This window comes from Mytilus californianus, unplaced genomic scaffold, assembly GCF_021869535.1.
Source record: "Mytilus californianus isolate M0D057914Y unplaced genomic scaffold, xbMytCali1.0.p SCAF_1, whole genome shotgun sequence".
In the NCBI taxonomy this organism is placed as follows: domain Eukaryota; kingdom Metazoa; phylum Mollusca; class Bivalvia; order Mytilida; family Mytilidae; genus Mytilus; species Mytilus californianus.
Genome location: NW_026262581.1, coordinates 120477611 through 120498780, shown reverse-complemented (window position 1 = coordinate 120498780; position 21170 = coordinate 120477611). Strand labels below are relative to the sequence as shown.

The following is a 21170-nucleotide window of genomic DNA, read 5'->3' as shown; positions in this document are numbered from 1 at the left end:
CATTGTCCTTACAGGACACCAATTAGTCGGGTATCATTTTTGTATTTTCTTACTCCATACTACCAAGCTTTTATCAAGTTTGATTCCTCATTGACATCCCTACATAAAACCAATTTCCATATATACCTGTAAAATGAGCAGAATAAGATGGAAACAAAAGTAGTTATATCAATGGGGATACTACATTTCCCCGCTGCCATCATTTTAGAATGTAATCAATACTCAAACTTAGTTAAATCGGATAAGCTCTTCATAAATCAAACTCACCTTTAGAGTCCTCCTGATGACCATAGTACATGTATATGCTTTTGTTGAATTATAAAAATTAGTTATGTGATTTTACACCAAATTTAAACCGAAAAGATTATATGTTGACCTCTTGATGTCTTGATTTTTTGGCCTATATTTCAGAAGGTAGAAGACCTGGATGCTTCATACTTTGTATACAGATGTCTTATGTTACGAAGTTTCAGTCTGTCATATGTCCATGTCCTTGACCTCATTGTCATGGTTCAGCAACTGCTTTTAAAAAATTGTATAGTGTTTTGTCTCGCCTGCGTCAAAAGTCGCGGAAAGCAAGACAGTATTGCTTTTCCAGCGTCAGAGGACGTGTCAGCAATTTTAAAGTTTTCTGCTCAGGTTAGTTTGATAGGAACTACTTGTGAGAGATCAATGATATTTTGTATAAAGTTTCATTACTATCAGTACATATCAGTATGATGACTATTTCGAGGTCATGGTCCAGTGACTATGAACTAATTAGCAATGTTGCTGTCCATTAGATTCTTTTTTTTTTTAAATTTTCTGCTGACAATTTATTTGTCATGTGAATTTTTCACTTATAATGAGTTGAGTATAGCAATATTAGTTATATGGGTTCTTTGCAACAACTTCATGTCCGTCAAACAGGGTTCACGTGTGAGTAAGTCCATTTCTCAGATACTATACCTAGTAGGTCAACTATATGTGGTGTATATAATGATTGTAAGGGGTACATGTCAGTGTGGCAGGTTTTATCTATTGTTCATTGTTAAGTTTTCATGGTTTGTTTCTTTGATACTATAAGCAAAAGGTCAACTATATTTGGTGGATGGAATGATTGTAAATTGTAAAATGTCTGTCTGGCAGGGTTTATATGACCTTGACCTTATTGCCATGGATCATTGATATTGTTAAGTTTATGCGATACTTGTAGTAAAATCTTTTTTTTTTAGACTTGAATTAATTGTCAGTAAAACAGGCAAGACTTTGTTTTTGGTGTACTGACCAATCAGTAACCTAGTTGGTAGTGAAAAATGTCAAAAATCGATGTTTTACAGGTTTTAAAGCAAAGACGTAAAGCTTATTTCAACGTTTTGTGGTATTTTGTTCACCTAGAACACCTCTTTGAATGTGTATAGTGTAAAAACAAAGTCGGTGACCCTATTATTATTTTACATCAATAAAACGGAAATTTATGTATCAACAACATATGATTTTTTAAGAAAAATCTATGTGCTAGAAATTGGAGATTTGATGATTTTAAGACAAATTAAAGAATGATTTTGGACGATTTTAAACGATTTTAAACGATTCTATACAAATGTTCACCTATTTTGACAGAATTAAATCATTAATATTTTAGAAAATAAAAGAGATAAATGCATTATTTTTTCGATTTTCAGTTTTAATTCAACAAGCCAAAGTTGTATACAAAATTTTACCAAAATCTGTGAAATAGCCCATTTACTGTAACTTGACCTTAAATATGTGTTCCAATAAGAATGTAACTGTGATTTCAGAGGCATGAAATCATTATCACATCACCTCTGGGCCCATGTTTTTGGTATTTCATATCTTCATATATTCTGTGGTAATACATTTAAAACATTTGCTTTAAATCCTTTATTTAAACCTAGAATATGAGAAAAGTCCCAACAGGCTGTAAACAACATCCCCTGCAAATGGCAAGCATAACAATGTAGTAGATTTCCTTCCATCAATGACTTTACAAGCTATTTTCAAGATGAAGAACAGCAATACTACAGTACTGTTTGTCTACTGGTTGTTTCCTTGTGATACATGGACAATTCTTTATGAAGATATCCATCCCATATTCTTTCCAACATGCAATAGTTTCTTTACAAATGAAAATTGAAAAGGACAAATATAGCAGTAATCACATTTATTAATACTACAGGTTACAATATACTCTCAATATATAATAATTCCTAGGACCACAAAATATTTAATAATTCCCTGGACCATAGATAATATAAACTCATGATTGCAATATTAACAACACAAAAAATGCCATTACAGTTAAACATGTTAATCAGACAAACATTGAATATTAACTCTGGTAAACCAACAAACAAAATATTTAGTTTCAGGGGATTTCATTTCTGGAGAGGTTTGAGTAGGAATTTTAGACTATAAGTGTGTATAGTTGAATATATATATGATTATAGTCCCAAGATCAATTTGTATTAGTATCTAGTGTTATAAATGATATTTTATGTTTCTGAAGCATTGACATGATGGGGTTTGAAAAATTAACTTGGAAGTAAAATTTACATATCCAAATCACAAAAACTCTTAAATATGGGTCAATGACCTCTACTTTGCAGCAGTTGGTGGTTCTAAAAACTAGAGGCTCTAAAGAGCCTGTGTCGCTCACCTTGGTCTATGTGCATATTTAGCAAAGGACACCGATGGATTCATGACAAAATTGTGTTTTGGTGATGGTGATGTGTTTGTAGATCTTACTTTACTGAACATTCTTGCTGCTTACAATTATCTCTATCTATAATGAACTTGGCCCAGTAGTTACAGTGGAAAATATTTTGAAAAAAATTTACAAAAATTTACAAAATTTATGAAAATTGTAAAAAATTGACTATAAAGGGCAATAACTCCTTAAGGGGTCAATTGACAATTTTGGTCATGTTGACTTATTTGTAGATCTTACTTTGCTGTACATTATTGCTGTTTACAGTTTATCTCTATCTATAATAATATTCAAGATAATAACCAAAAGCTGCAAAATTTTCTTAAAATTACCAATTCAGGGGCAGCAACCCAACAACGTGTTGCCTGATTGGTCTGAAAATTTGAGGGCAGATAGATCTTGACCTTATGAACAATTTTATCCTCGTCAGATTTGCTCTAAATGCTTTGGTTTCAGAAATATAAGCCAAAATCTACATTTTACCCCCTATGTTCTATTTTTAGCCATGGCGGCCATCTTGGTTGGTTGGCCGGGTCACTGGACACATTTTTTAAACTAGATACCCCAATGATGATTGTGGCCAAGTTTGGTTTAATTTGGCCAAGTAGTTTCAGAGGAGAAGATTTTTGTAAAAGTTAACGACGACTGACGAAAGGACGCCAAGTGATGAGAAAAGCTCACTTAAAGGGCCAGGTGAGCTAAAAACTGCATCTACATACCTAAGAAATTAGTTGATGAGAAATGGCTGTGGTCATGAAATTGGAAGCAAAGAGAAACAGTGGTGCTAAGAGTACCCTAACTATTCTGAGAACTTTATAAAACATGTTATGGCATAAAGGTAGATGTCTAGAAAATGACATATATTCTGAGAACTTTATAAAACATATTATGGCATAAAGGTAGATGTCTAGAAAATGACATATATTCTGAGAACTTTATAAAACATGTTATGGCATAAAGGTAGATGTCTAGAAAATGACATAAAACTACAATATTGTATGTTCAAACCATATGGAAGAATCTATTTATACAAGTACAATACATAAAAGTACTAAAACTAATATTTATGATATAACTTACAATATATTTTGGCACATTTATATTTAAATCTTAATGCCATGGATCAAAAGATGAATTACAAAAATGTAAAGAGAGAGATTCAAGAGCTGCCTTAAAATAGACAAAATATTATGTATTCAAAATAAAAATACATTGTTGTTTATCTACTATATAACTAATAAAAAATATTTTGTTGAATATTTGTCTTCCACCTCTGTAAAAAAACAATCACAAGGTTGATAATTTACTTTTTTATGCAGTTTATGTGTAAAATAGCACAGTAACATTAATTCATTTGACAGTTTAGATCTTGAGATTCTAGAAAAGAAATCCAATTCATATGGTTTGTTAACAAATGCCCAACAAATATATTTGTCATTTAGGCTCACCTTGAAAGGAGAAAAAAATGCATACAATGTATAGATAGACATTAATGAGAAAAAATTAACTACTTGTTTATTGTACAATTTAAATTGATATTTGATACTTATAACAGATAATTATGAGAACTTTAGAAGTACAGTGCATCATAAGCCTATGAAGGCTGGCTGACATTATAAAATATGTTTCATATTTGTATTAATATGTTATATCAGGTTGCAGTTTAAAAAAACAATATATATATATATATATAAGGCACACAAAATAGAACAGTAAAATTTGGTAAACCATTGCACAGATTTAGTATTGTGAAATTGTAGTTGGAATGAACATCATGTTACAATATTCCATCAGCATTCATAATTCAAACATTTACTTTATGAAATTTAATACATGTATATCAAACTCTAAAGGTCCAAGTTTTACCAGTAGAAAACTTATTTATCTATCAAAAATTTAATATACATTCTTTTATAATTGTACAATGTTCAAATTTCTATTCACGCTCCAAGAATATCTAACTAACTTACTTAAGATTTGTACATTGGTTGAAAAAAGTTTAATGTATGGATGCCATGAAGTGCTAACAACATGATTCAAGTGCAGCAAATAGTAAAGAGCATCTTTTAAGCTCATAAATGTAAGACTTTTGCACCCTCTATTCACTATTGGCATAAAAATGAAAGTTGTTTGTTTTTATACTGATAGGATAGAATTATTAATTACATGCTCTTTCTGAACTTATTCCTTTTTTAATACTTTTATCAAATGATCATATTAAAAATCAGCTCAATATGTAAAGGTGTTTAGAAAAAAAGTCTGTATAACTGTTATTTTCACAAAATGTTCAAAGTCAAAGCTCGTTGTTTCGGCAAAAATCAGTGGAGCTGAACCAAACGTCAACTCGCTCTGCAACTCATCGTAGTAGACTCACATACTAAAAATCGGCTAAATATGTGAAGGTGTTTAGAAAAAAAGTCTGTATAACACTTTAACTGTTATTTTCACAAAATGTTCTGTCCAAAGCCCTTTGTTTCGGCAAAAATCAGCGGAACAGAACCAAACGTAAACTCGTTCTGTAACTCATCACAGTAGACTCACATACTAAAAATCAGCTCAATATGTGAAGGCGTTTAGGAAATAAAAGTCTGTACAACTGGTCGTTAAGTTATTAACCCAGTAATATAATAATGTACTTGTCCCAAGTCAAGAATCTCATCAGTGTTGTCTCTAGTTACTGTGGATTTATTATTATTCATGGGATACTTATTTTCAGTCAATTCCACTGTCCAATAAAATTGGCATGTCCCTTTAGATTTGTATGCAGAGTTTATCAAAACCATGAAACAAGTGTCCATGAATTCTTCCTCAATTCAGGAAAACTGGTAAACAATAGGGAATTCTACAGTATGTACCTTTCCTGGGTTTTTTGTTGGGTTGTTGTCCCACTGACATATACTCTACACCTCTCTTCATTCCTTTATTTCACAAAGAACCAAAAAGTGTACACAGACAATAAAAACCCATACAAAAGTATGACGCAATAATTTTGTTGCCATTTGAATGAGGTTGAAAAGCACTAAAACTGATGAATAAGCACTTGTTATAAAGTTCCAATGTAAAGTGATTGCTCATATAGATACTAATGACATAGTCAAAATTTACTGAAAATTAGTGCATAATTTACAGTGAACTTTATCATGTTTATGCTACTGACAAAAAAAATATATAAACAAAAGAAAAGTAGTAAAGTAAATATTTCAAAATAGCAGCAATATCTTGAAAAAAAGAATTGTGAGACATCAAGAAAGCAATGTGGAAATATTACAACAGGGAAAGAGGCTGTGAAAAAATTAGCAATACAGCATTCACAGATATATAGTTTTATACTAGTAAAGTTTTGATTGTAGTCAGTAAAGAATGCATTATTTAAATACTACTATTACTAGTCCAGTTAAAATAATCAAACAATTGGATAATATGTGATACATCTAATAAAAGTTATAACAGTTAAGCATATATTTGTCATTCAACAATATGATTGATTGCAAAATGGAATGGAATGAACGTTATGTTTCAAAATGCTTCAAAAAAAAATATGTCCCAATTTGTCAAATCTAATACATTGTAATAATAATAAAACTATCTCCCTTCATTATTTATGTTACAGTACTTTTTATAATCTTTGCTTCTATGCTTTTCATGACTTATAACCTATATGGATTTCTGAAGTTTGTCTATTGACTGATATAAACTTAATATGCCTCAATGTCAGTGAAAGTCATGATCAATAAGTTATGGATTTTTGTTTGATCGAAGATCCTTTTTTTCTGTAAGAATCAAAGAAAAAAAATCATAAAAGGGACTTACTATAGTTTGAGGTAGATGTGGTGTTCAAGTCACTGGTGCCTGAACTACCATGTTCCACTGTATTTTGAAATTTGTTTGTATAATAATTATAAAAAGTTACTTATGTGTACATGCTTATATATAATTCACAATTAAAAACTGCCCTGTATTGACCTAATAAAATGGCACACTTCTATGCACATATATATATAGTATGCATATACATCAAATCTAATATTTCATCATATATCATTCTATGTATCATTAAATTATATTACATGATTTATAAATGCATAGTTAAAAAGTTATTACACAACAATGTAAAACTTACAAACTTTCACACTTCAATAGTTCCAGGACTTTCATCTATATACCTGAGTCCCTCTTTGTAAAAGTCTGAATTTATCTTAGGAGTACTGACAATTGGTTTTACAACACTTCCACCATTCAAACTTTCTGATGATTGTATAATTTCTCTATCGCCAGGTGTCAATATAGGTGAAAATCCAGGTGTATTATCTAATCTTCTTAATACCTGTCTCTTTCCTTCATTTTGGACAGGTGTATGAAAATGACTTGAATGACGTCTCACCCTTTCATCTTTGTAAGGACCTTTACTTGATCTCCTGCTGATCTCTGCTTCTGATTCTGTGTCTGAATATGCATAGCATGGATTGGTGACAGCTTCTGACTGGTAAAGACTCAAGTCATTAGTATATGCTGGTGCCTTCTTTTGTGTATTCCTGGGTACATGTTTCTTTTTAAAATCATCAACAATTGTTCTTGGTTTAATGTTTGTAAAACTGTCATTCTTTTGAACATTGTATGTTTTGTTAGTGGTCTCTACTTCTGATAAGTATCTGGAACCATCCTTGCTTTTAGGTTCAGAAGAGTAATTGTGTTGGCTTGTTGTTGATGACTGGTGCCTCCAACTACCAAGGCTGTAGACATTCTCTTTACTCTCTTTATAGTCTGAGGTATCCTTAGACCTAAATTTATAAGGAGAATTTTCTAATTCTCTGACTTCTGTGTCTGATGACTTGGCAAAAACATCATCAGTCATGTCAGCGACGCTATTTCTATATCGTTCGCGGTCAAACAGGTCAATACTACGTCCAAGTCTCTGTGGTGAATCATCAAACTCTGACACTGATAATGATGAATCTTTACTAGATCTATGTAATGGCTTACTCAATGATGACTTTTTAAGCAAAGATTTTCCTGGTCGAAATGGGGAATTGCTAAATTTTTCTAATTTAACAGGGGTCAAGTCTTCCCTGATTATTTTACCAGGACGGAATGGAGAGTTGTTCATTACTGCCACTTTCACAGGAGTCAAGTTACTCCTTTGCAGATTTTTAACAGGTGTTTGATCTTCAAATCTAACAGATTTATGATCCTCTTTGACACTTTCATCTGCTAATGTAATGTCTTCAAAAGAAGTATTTTCTTCATTATGTGATGGTGTCTTGTTGATGACACTTTTATCACTGTACCATGATGTTGTATCTGATTCACTTAAAAGATAACTTAACCCTGGCAGGCTTTTTGCATTTTTCATATTTGATGATATTTTATCATCAAGTGCATCATTTTCCAATTGTTTGTGAGAATTTGTTCTGTTGAAGGTGTCAGGAAAATCACCATCACTTCCCAGTTTTGTTGAAAATTCATTATCGCTTCCCAATTTGGTGACAAATGTTAAACTATTTTGAAGCTTTTCACCATTCAAACATTTCAGTGATTGCGATTTAGCTACTGAATATCCACTATCTGTGCTCTTGTCAGTTGTAGAAGAATACCTTTTATAATTATGACCACTAGACATTGAGCCACTGGTTTCTCCAATGTCACTTGTGGACATTCTAGACCGTAGTTCAGATGAATCATGAATGTATGAACTAGACATTTCAGGAAAGTTTGATGAAGAAGACTCCAGTCTAGATTGAGATGTCTGATTACTGGACAAGCTGGTTCCATAACTATTGATTGATCGAGTGTTTTCCTCCTGGACATAACTACTTGTAAGTGATGGTGTGGTGTCAGAGGTATGATACTCAGTACTTGAAGTACCATCATGTAGTTGTTTTTGAATTCTTGTCAACATTTTCTTTGACCAAGATCGTAAGCTATTGTTGTAATCGTCTGAACCATCTTCCTCTATTGAATTTAATTTAGATTGGGATGCAGAAGACATATAATATTCCCCAACTTCTGGACTGTTCACATGGAATGATGATATATCTCCAAAAAAATTTGATAATGCTGATGTTCCATAGTCTAATGAAGAAAATTCCCTTGATGATTGGTGTGATGATCTCCGTGATTTGTCATTAGGAGTCATGTTTTCTTTGTTACTACTTTCTAAAAGATCTTCATCTGAAGACTGTAATGAACTCCCTGTACCACTGTAATCATTTTGATAATTGTTTTCATAATATTCATGAGCTATTGGCTGCAAGTTATCACAATGTTTATTTTCTGTGTTTAAAAAGTTGTCATATTTCTGTCTTACATCATTACTATCATTGACACCAGTATCAAGTTTCCTCCACGTGACTTGAGACTCACTTGTTCTACGTTTGAGATTTGTTGTTGTTATGATTTGTATGATTTGATTTGCTGTATTGTTCAGACGATTTTGTGATTCATCCCATAATTTCTTAGGATCCAAGGGAGATAAATCACAAGCAGATGCTTTATATTCTGGGGAAGCATAAAAACTATCATCATCATTACTGACACCACTGACTTCATGTTGTGAAGATTTTGAATTTTGTCCTGTCAGCGCAAAGGCTCTTTCTGAGTTGGAAAGACTAGCCACTGAAGCACTCCTTTCTGGATCTAATAAAACCTGGTTAGAAAATGAAAACGTGTCTTTAGAATTACTAATATAACTAACAGATGGTGGAGAATAATTGATCAATGGTCTTGAACTTGATGTACTTAGGTAGGATGATTTGGTAGATGTTACGGTACCATTCCAATCAAGATTTCTATTCCTTGATCTCCGGCTAAAACTGTACCTGGAATTATTCAAATTTTTGCTAGAGTCTGGTGTATCAGTTTTGCTGAAATATGTTCCATTTTTCAAGATATCAGGTAAGGAGAGATTTAATGACATGTTGTCAAGGTTACTGTATCTACTTGTTTCTGTAGTACTTAAACTAATTGAAGCATTCAGCCAATCTGCTACTCTTGCCACAGAATTGTTCATAGGAAATATGGGATCTCTATTTCTGTCCTATAAATAAAAGAAAAAGATATCAAATCAACAGACAAAACCTAAAACATGAAACTGTACAGAAATCCTATGGTTGTGTACTCTCATAAGAGCTTTGTTTAGATTAGATTTGATGCCCTGTTGTGAAGGACTAGACTTTAAAATTGACATCTGCTGCTTCTCTGCCAAAGATTCAATACTGGTTTGTAGGAGTATAACATAGCAATGTTGACTGCTGCCTTGTGATCAAGCACATTAGGAATCAGACTCGGTGTTCCAATCAAGTACAAAGCAGGGTGTATTAATATCACATAACATGTTATTGCCTGAATATGTATTTTACATTTGAGACTGGATTTTAAACAATCAATCAAAAACCATGAATACTGATTTTTCATTTTTTCAAAGTGCTAAATATGATTGCATTTTTGGTGGAAGATACCATGGTGCTTGGATATACCCTTCTGTCCTTTTTCATCAGATGATAGACCATAATTTAAAATTATAATCATAACATCTTGCTATTTCTGGAAATGACCTTACTGATTCTACTGCCCCCTGCCTATTTTGACAAAGTACAAATAAAGCTGTATTTCAATTTTGGTGTTCATTGCCCTGTGCTTCCATCTAGTTAAATTATCTTTTGGTTTGTTATATAATTCCCATAATTAGGAAATAAACAAGAACAAATTTCTTTAATAAACTGTTAACACAGAGATATGTCTCGCCTTTTTATTATTTTGATAATGCAAATGTTGAAATTAAAATAGCAATATTTTAACATGTAAGTAATGCAAATATTCAAATTCAATTAACCATGACTAAAGGTGCATGGCTAAACATTCTCCATGGAAATGAGATGTGCCAATGCTAATACAACTGCATATCAAATACCATCATAAGTCATTCCCTTTAAGCAAACCTAAACACAAATATTAACTTTCAAAGTCAATGGACCATGACAGAGGGGATGGGCCAAATAATCTCCATGGAAATGAGATTTGCCAATGCTTATACAACTGCATACCAAATATCATTGACCTACCACTAGTGGTTTCCCATAAACTGACCTAATCACAAACTAATACATGTAAACCAAGCAAAAGTTTCAAAGTCAATAGACCATGACTGAGGGGGCAGGGCCAAATAATCTCCATGGAAATGAGATGTGTCAATGCTAATACAACTGCATACCAAATATCAATGACCTACCACTAGTGTTTCACCATAAACTGACCTAATCACAAACTAATACATTGTTTACGACGCCGCCTCCGCCTCCCGAAACAGCATACCTTTGTCTCGCTTTTTGACTCAGTCATAATGTATTTTAAACTTACAGGTAAAGAATTGGCTCTTTTAAACCAATATGCTGTTAGATCTTTCTTGGTTTCTGCTGTTCGACCAGTAGGATGACAACAACAGTAATATCCAATCATTAAAATTCCACCTAAAAGTACATGCATTCACATTTTTATAGAATCTATAAACTTTATTTTCAAACACCCCATTCATAAAAATATGAAACAAAGACAAGACTTTTTGAATTCAATCTATAACTGCATCTAGTGTGATAAACTATTTCTTCTCTTGAGACAGTTGAATTTTCAAATTTAAAACATCAGGCTTAACATTTTAATTATCTAAAATTTAACTGTGGAAAAAGAGAAATGTTGTGTTGCACAAGATACTGTGGTGTAATCTGTTTCTATAGTTATTTTAATTTTAGACAATATCTACAAAAACTTTCTATTATCAAAAAATAAAATTATCAATTTTGCACCATTAAGAAAGAATTAGAGTAACAGCTCTTTCACTGGAGTATTTCAGCTGTTCGAAATATTAGACCTTTCCAGAATTCTTCAGAAAAAACAAAAAAAACATGGTACATTCAATTTTGAGTGACCATCAAGAGATCAATGGTTACAATTTCCCTTTAAAATAAGCATTTTTTTCCCAGTTAAAACCAGGGCTTCCAAAATTTCCTGACGACAGCCGGACATTTTTCAAAGAAATATTTTTGACGGTCAATGATCAGCTGGATACTTAAATGTAACTGAGAGGATGCATAAATTGATATATGTGTCTAAATAATTAGTAGTGTTATATGCAATAAAATTATTTATAACTGTTTTGTTTTCTTCATTCTAAAAATAAATAAAATATTATCCTCGGTATTGTGTCATTTTTCTGTGTATCGTAATACACTGCATTATACAGTAACCATCATTGCATCAATCAGCTTCAGTACCTGACTGTTCTCATGTTTTTGTTTCTTTTTATATAATCTATCTTCTCTCTGTGAGTACTTAACACTTTGTAAATTAAGGGTATCTTATTTGAAACTGTTGATGTTGGCTTTAATTGCAGTACAACTTGATCATCAATACACGTGATACTTTTTTCTTTTTGTGTATTGATTACCTGACCACGTGACTTTTACAACTGATGCGGTATTTATAGATAACATTGAGGAGGCCCAATGAAGGATATTGTTTTAAACCGTGTAAAATCTACTGCACAGTAATAACTTTTCTTTATACAATTTCCCAACCTGATTTAGAAAATAAGAAGAATAAATAAAAACATACTCAGTTGATAAATAATTTTTTAAAACTAATTTTCAGTTCACCAGCTTTGAGGTATGATAAGTACAAAATTAAATGTTTTTGCGTAGCCAGATCAGTTGACTCGTCGATCATAATTCCCACGGCGGGACTTAACTTTACGTCGGACATAACCTCTTTCTCTATAATATCGGAAATTGTCTGAATAAATTCGGAGCAGGCATTGTTCTCTTGATGTAATTTAGAAGTGATAACGGCACCATTTAACTTAGTTAAATCATTTATTGACTGAAATTTGTCCATTGGTAAGTTTTCTTTAGCAATAAAGTAAGCATTACGGAACAATGTGCACATTGCGTTGTCAGTCTTTTCATGAACTTTCTCAAATACTGATACAATTGGATTACTTTTGGAAGCTGTCTCTAATTTAAGAGCTTGAACGTGGTCATTGCTATTAGCATGCTCTACAACGGCTGACTTTCGAAAAGTTATTTTTAAGTTTATGTTTTTGACAAATGTCACAAAACATGGCATTTAGCATACTGTCAAATCTTAACCATAAAAACAGTTGTAGCCATTTATGAATAAAGCTTCTAGCATTTTTAGCAGATTTCGAATTTTGATCGGAATCGTCACGTTTACGTTTGCCCATGATGGCAGTTTTGTAAAGTTCAATTTGAGACAAAGTCTTTATAACAGTCGGAGATTGTCATGATTGGATATTCTTCTTTATGATTTCAATTATAAAAACAGTTTTTAATATGAAAACAAGAATAGAGAACGCCCCCCTTATTTATTGGACAACTCAGCTATTCTCGGTGTTTTTCCTATATATTTCAATAAATTTTCCCCTTCAGAGTACCCCAGTATTTAACACGATGTACAGTGTTAAATAAAATAATATATATCATACTTATTCATTTATAAATATCCTTATTTGAAGAATAACTTTTAAATATCAGGATACTTTTTTAAACTGAATGCTCATTTAAATAATATCTATAAAGCGTAATTAAATAGGATGTTGTTCCATACACGCTTACATGTTTGACCTCGTTTACCTGATCACCTTTATGTACAGTGTTATGCATCATTAATTCTATTGATAAAGACAAGCTAAGGACACCTCATCAAAGGTTACAAACCTGTAATCAGTGAATGATTTATGGCTTCAATAAAACTTACTGAAGGGATAATTGTTTGACAGCTTGTTGTTATTTAAATAAAAGAAAACGTGTTTTATCTACTTTTTATTGATGTACACAAGCTAAAGACCAAGCGGTACATTTATGTACCCAGAGGATTAGACTAACTGAGACACTTCAAAGTATCTGAAATATGCTGCATCTGTTTTATTAAACCCAATTATGACCGAAATATCTTTGTGAAATAGATTGCCACAATTATAAACTAAAATGCTCAAACGGACATGCCCAAAGCGCCAAACGGACATTTCTATCGATCGATAGTTGGTAAAAATTGAAATGACCGTTTTATGATAATGCCTTGAATAACAAAAAAGTGGCAAACCAATTCTATTTGACCGTTTGAGGCTGAGAGCAGCCGGACTTTTTATGAAAGTTTCGGTCAAGTCCGGAATATATGACCGTTTTGGAAGCCCTGGTTAAAACATTAGGTTATGAACAAAATTCCAGCAAATTTTTCAAGCAATATCTGCAATTTTTTAGGATCTGAAAGGAAGGATAAGCTTTTTTCGCTGACAAATTCATGTCAAAAGTTACAGAATAAAGGAACAAGTTTAAAGTGTAAGGATATTTTTATTTCATTGTGGTAGAGCTATATTTTTATGTTTTACATTAATTAAGGTTTTATGTTATTAGAATATATACTTGATATATTCTATTTACATTTATTATAATTTGTAGTCTGCTAGTTTATTCAGGTAGAACATTACCTATTGATTAATTTCTTTTCTATTGGTCAGTATGATTTAGGCGGGAATCTTTTGTTTAACTTTTCTTTATTTTGGACAGTTGGCTAAAGTCTTTATATGAAGTGTAGCCATTTTCTTCGGCTTATTTGGAAGTTGTTATATCTTTACTTTTGAAATAGTCTAGGACTATCATATTCTTATATAAGGTATTACATATATTGTAAAGAATGTAAACTGATTTAAACCAATCAGTTGGTGAAGCAAAGACCTTTGCACTACATGTGAGAGTCATTTTTCACTTAGAATATTTACATCAATTCTGATGAAATAAAAGAACCATAGACCCATACAACGTGTTTGTGTTTTATTTGAATACAAGGGAAACACGACTACATCAGTATTTTAGAACTCCGCTACTAATAATTAATATTTTAAGTCCTCTACATTTCTATACTTACCAAGAACAAAACCTCCAAACACTAGAGATAAACTTGTAATCTCTAACCATGCTGGTGTATTCTCAGGTTTATAGATAAACCATAACAACATCATGAGAGCATTCTCAGCCAGGATAAAACAGTAAAATGCTGCCATTCTACTTTTTGATGGACCTTCTTTTAGGTTGAGGAAACAGAAGATATAGATGAAGCCAGAAATGGAATTAAACAAACGTTTCTCACAGGCTGTGTCTCCATATTCTGCATTCTGCATGGTTATCCAAAACGTCATAAATATCCAGTGTATTCCTGTAAAAAAATATAATTTATGCATTAAATTGATTACCATGATCATATGAGATTACTAATGGCAAGAATGTAACATATGCATATTATCAGGTTTGCAGAAAATACAAATGCTTGTGCAATTTAAGTCAAAAATTGAAATACAAACAGAGGATCTGAATTTCCATCACAGTATGATTGATTTGTTGTTATTTACATAAACATCAATTGGCAAACACTTGATGCAAATTTAAGTCAAATCCGTCATCACAATAAACCAGTTTAGTTTGGATACTTGTTTAGTCATCCATTTTTCAAAACAAAAACAAAATCAAAAAGTAATTTGAAGTCTTAACGTCACAGTACCCAAATTGCACTTATTTTACAAAAAATCAGTAGAAATCATACAGGTTTTCTTAGTGACTAACCCATTCGTATTTTTATAATTTGCCATTGTGCACGCCTTTCAACATAGCAACTATATCTAAATATACTCAAATCGGTTACATCATGTATCAGCAGATGATGTATCTAGTGAAAAAAGAGTTTTTTTTAGAAACGTTGCATGCGACGTCCACAAAAAGTCAACTTTTAAAAATGAGCAATTAAAATATGTTACAAGCATCAATTTCTAACAAAGTGAATATAAGCATGGACTATTGTCAAACTGTTTTAAAAATGTGGAGAAATAAAACAAAACATCAGTTGTTCAATTTTTACAGAAGTGAAGTTCAAGCATTGGGAGCAATTTAGGTACTCTTCATTACAGAATCTTGGGTCGTTTAAAGGTGGGTTCAAACCCATTTTTAGTATGGATTCAAAACTAAACTTGTGGCAATATATAGTAAATAAGGATACATCTACAAAACAAAAACAGAATGGAAACTTTGTCTATTTCTTACTGTGACTTGACTGTAAGTGTTGCTCTCCCCCTTTTGCAATTTACTAAAAATTCTGACCAAATTGCAATTTGTTTTATCAAACCAAACTGTTCAACTGGTCAGAAGTTTTAACAACACTGCTGTAGCAAAACGAAGTCAAATCATGAAAGTGCAAGGTGATAAAATAAAGTATAAATAAAAGTAGGTGAACAATCTGTCAAAATAGGTGCAACTTGGGTACCCTCAAGATATAATTTTAACCAATATGAATGAAAGCAAATTCATTACAAACCCATTCCTAGGAATACCCAGGCTTGAAAAACCAAAGAGAAGACAACTAGTGCTGTAACTCTGGACAACAACATCCACGACTGCCATACTGTCAGTATAGTAACACCTAGCCATGACCTTTTGTGATGTTCTTTGTAGGCCATTTTCAGGGCATCACTGTAGGACGTCAGAGAAAAGGCTACTGATGTGAGTGACAATACAGTAGATACACCTAAAATAAAAGGCATATTTAAAAATTTGTCCTTTACCAAGTTTTAACTCTGTTAAGATCAAATTTCTTCACTGAATACAAGCAAATGAAGGATATATACTTTATTTATTTAATGGAATATATCAAGCCTGCTAAGACTGTTAGTTAAGGTTTATTGGAATATATCAAGCCTGCTAAGACTGTTAGTTAAGGTTTATGAAAATATTTCATAATTCAGAAAAGGTCTATCTTTGGCATGCTTAGGCTCATGATCATCTGCTTTACTGACATCCGTAGCATGAGTGTGCTTGTTTGTGTGAAGTTAGGGATTATGGACACAAATTTTTCATTAGTGATTTGGTAAAGTGAATTGTGTAATGTACTTGAATCCATATGTTGTCTACTCAAGCTACATATTCACTGACAATAGAGGTGAAACTGAATTCGATTAATTTAACATTTTCAAAAATCTAACCAGCCATTTATTTGAAGAGTTGTTTACCTATCAGCCAATTGTAATGACTAAACTTTAACATAATATAGAGCTGTAATACAAGTTGTGGGGCTGATTCAGTAAAAGCCTCAATAAGCCGCAGTAGAGAAACATCCACATTGGCCCTCAACGCAGCATCTAGATCATCTTTCTGTTTGGTTTTTCTGGATATATATCCCAACCTAAGTACTTCAATATACCTGAAAGAATATATATATATATATATACAGGTTTAGGATTGTAGTTTGTTGCAGTACATGTATATCATATTTGTTTTTCGTTTATTGTTTTGTACATAAATCATAGTTAGTTTTTCCCGTTTGAATTGTTTTACATGTGTATGTCAGAGTTTTGTCTGTTATGCCAGTCAGGGGTACTACTTGTACAAGTTTTTTTTTTATCTATTTGAAGAAGTAAATAACAATATACTTATACATGTTATATAAGTAAATTTGTTATGTTCATATTTTCTTACAAGTTTTTGAATAATCTCCCCTTAATTTTCCCAAAATATTAACTTGTATAAGTATTTTTTTTTTTACAATCCCTAAAATTCTCAAGTTTTGGAATGTAAAAACATGCCTTAAACAATTTTTCTCTGGTTAGCTCATAACTTTTTATTAGAGCTCAATGTTTCATCTCATTAGTTCAACAAAGAAACTAATTGCGGAAAGATCTTAATTGTGCAAGGCCGTCAAAAATTGCCCCTTGGAGGCTTGTAAATGAGCAGTGTTTTGAAGATAACAGACAAATGAGATTTTCATTGTCCATGAAATTACACTTAAATGATTAGTAAAGACATTTGCAAAGGACAGACAATTAAAAACTTGTACAAGTAAAAAATCTGAATGTCTAAGGGACATAACTAAGCCATTAAAACAATTTACCTATACAAGTAAATAAAATACATGTGTATAAGTATCTTACAAATTTACTTATATAAGTATATTAATATTTACTTCTTCCAAGTAAATAAAAATAACTTGTACAAGTAGTACCCCAGACTGTATGTGCCAACAAAAGCTGACTTATCTGCACAATGGTGCAAGGAATACTACATGTGGTAAGAATTTTTTCCATTTTATAATAGTTTTGTCTGTAATGTGTAAACAACAGCTGACTTACCTGTGCAATGGTGCTAGGAATACTACATGTGGTAAGAAGTTTTTCCATGTCAGGGTTTTGTCTGTAATGTGCCAACGAAAGCTGAACAATAACATGGAAACTGATGAAAGAGCAAGAAATGCCAAACTTAGGGACCCCCATACATAATGTCCATCCAAGTAGAAAACTACTATAATAAAAATATCTGCAATGAAATAAAACCAGTATTAATTAACATAATTAAAGTTCATTAATCTTTATGACAGTTTTAAAACAGATACTGAAGAGTCCCAAATGCATACACATAAAAATGTGAAATACCACAATGTCACATGTATATTTTTACTCCATCTTATGCCATAAAAAATATATGTGTACAGGATTTTCTTTCTCTAAAAAATCCTGCCATTTGTAATTTATCAATGAACAAACGCATGATTGTTAATAATTTTTTTTATCAAGAAATTAGTGCCTCATATATTTTGATTAAAAAAAAAACAAGCGATACAGCAGCTCATCTGTTGGGAAAAACATTTTGAAGGAATCCACTTTAAAATGTTCGTTTTGGTGCTCAAAATTAGTGATAGGGTCGGTGGAAAAACACATAGCTTTTTTTCAAGCCAGAAAACTCCATACAGAATGTTTTTATAGACATGATATCTAGAGGGTTCAATTTTTAAAAAAATTTAAAAGTCAACCAAATATAACATGAATAATAGGCCACCTTTTTTAATTTTAAAAACACAAGAGCATCCTTTTCCGATCCATTTATCAGAAAACAAACATAAAGGAAACAATGCTGAATATAAACAGAATGAAGTGTCCTTATACAGTACCAACAGCAGTGTGTTCCAGATGAATTTTACTGCATATATAGTGGCATCAAAAGATTATTTAACTTCATCCTTGCATTCAATTTCATGGAATATGTAAAATTATTTAGTTTAGTTGAGAACCTGACAAAGGTAAATAAAATTGAAATGCAATTTTATGATTTAGAAAAACAAAAACTTTCCGGGAATTGAGATTTAATAAATCTTTGAACATCCTCGGATATAACATTCAAAACTATTCAAACCGAAAACTGACCGTCTGTTAAAGTTATCATTTTACGATGATTTTTATCTGAGGATGTTGCGTAATCACTCAGCTGATTTTTGTTTTGTTTTTATTTATTACAATTTAATCAAATTGTACTATTCGGTAGGTTAAGGGTGGGAATTATCGGTAGATTTATTATATTCATTGAATAAAAATGGAAATTTAAAAAGAAGAAAGCCAGCTGATGACAGGGCCTAATCTAGGATTTTGGAGAGGGAGAAGTGACTTCTCCTTCCTTGAGAGAGAAGGGAGAAGTGGTCAATTTCTTGGAGAAGTGAGATTGGAATCAATTCAATGAACATATACATGTACTTGACATGAAACTAAATTTTTGTTTTTTTTGTTTTTTTTTTGGTTTAATTTACTATATTTGTTATTTTATTTTTCTTAATCACCTTTTATTATTATTATTATATTTTTTAATTATTTAATTCTCTATACTTTTTTTGTCCTTTTTAATAATTTACCTTTATAAAATCCCAACAAAGTGTTATTTTCAAGTTCAAATACTAGACATTTTCTGATGAGTTGTATTATATTACATTTTGCCCTTTCCAAAATGATCAAAAGTATTTCTGTTCGATTTTGTGATGTTTTTCCTAATATATAATATATATACTAAAGAAGAATTACCCAAACATATAAAAGCAAATTGTAGAGTAATCAGCCATTGTCACTGTACACCAAAATTTTAAAAAGTGTATACATGTACAAAATAAATACACAAGTTAATTTTGTGGTTAAAACTCACTGCATAAATTCAAATTTTTTTTAATAACCTTCATACTAGACAGCGGTAACATTATTTCCCCAAAACACACAAGAACTGATAGATATTACCTGAAAACTTTATTTTATAGGTGTTATACTGCTTTTATTGATATTAAAGTATATAATTTTGAGAGATGTCATTTTACTCAATAAAAATACAATTTCACTTCAGGAATTGGATTTGTGTGTCTTGTATGCAAGTTCCTTGCATAACAATATGGTGGATGTAATTATTCAAAAGGTAGATACATTTGTACATGTAACTGTATCGAAATAAAATAGTAAAAAAGTTCAAAAAGGATTGGTTTCTTTAATAATGGAAATTTGAGTTGTAAATACATCATTTAGAAAACTGAAATTTGAAAATGAATGATTAATAATTTATATATTTATTTAGATAGAGTTAGTTTTCTTTTGAATATTTACATCCACCATACTGTTATCCACATTGAACTTGCATACAAGACACACAATTCGAATTCCTGAAGTGAAACTGAACCTTTATTGAATAAAAATGACATTTCTCAAAATTATATACTTTAATATCTGATAATTTGTAAAAGCAGTACAGCACCATATGAAATAAAGTTATCGGGCAACACATATCGGTTCTCAGTTCTCTGGAAATAGTGGTACCCACTAGACAGGGGTTTTGGCTTCACCTTTAAATCCCAGACTTCTTTCGGTCTGTACTTTCAATGATATAAATAAACCTTAAATTGTCGCTATTTGGGAATCTGCATTGTCAAACAATCACTTTCCCTTTGTGACATCAGACATTTTGTATTGTGACATCAAAATTTCACAGGAACCTTTGTGATGTCCAGTAATATTAATGGCAGACAAAATAGCGATAAGTTGTATTGAACAAAATGTAACTTATTCAGTCATTGATCAAGCAATCAAATAATTTATTAGACTGAAGGATGATTTAGAAAACGCTAGTTACAGATGCTGAATTTTGAGAACCTAAACCTTTAAATTTCAGTTCTTAATCAGACAACAGCATCTGGATTTATTTCCAAGATCAAAATATAAAAACAAACAGAACGTATTCATTTTAGTTAATCCTGATAATGGACAGTTTTTCGTACCCGAAATTATGTCTAACAAATATGACAGTAGACTGATGACAATAACAGTCATGTCATAGACTGAAAATGATTTTTTAATCATTTCTTCAGTTTTTAAATTTGAAACTTGGCGCACTTGCTTCCTGTTGGTCATCCATTTTAAAACTTTATTTTATTGTAAAGTGTGTCACTACATTAAAAATGAAACCAGTTATATAACCTTTATTGAAATATTTTGTTTCTTTTATTTTTGCTCTAAGTATATAAGTAGTTTTACAGTATTTTATCACCTTTTATGCTTTACCATAAAGATACAATTATGTTAAAGAAAGCAAGTTGATATAAAGATTAAATGAACACT

The 21170-nt window shown here is 31.4% G+C and overlaps 1 protein-coding gene across 1 annotated transcript; it reads right to left on the bottom strand.

The window, feature by feature from the left end:
- Positions 1 to 6284: 6284 nt before the first annotated feature.
- LOC127738891 (uncharacterized) lies at positions 6285 to 20949 on the bottom strand. Its single transcript, XM_052250370.1, has 7 exons — positions 20831 to 20949; positions 17886 to 18069; positions 16770 to 16960; positions 16079 to 16288; positions 14642 to 14929; positions 11063 to 11172; positions 6285 to 9743 (listed from the first exon to the last, which is right to left on the bottom strand). The coding sequence occupies exons 1-7, from the start codon at positions 20910 to 20912 to the stop codon at positions 6837 to 6839; spliced, it is 3972 nt and encodes a 1323-aa protein (XP_052106330.1). The 5' UTR covers positions 20913 to 20949; the 3' UTR covers positions 6285 to 6836.
- Positions 20950 to 21170: the final 221 nt, after the last annotated feature.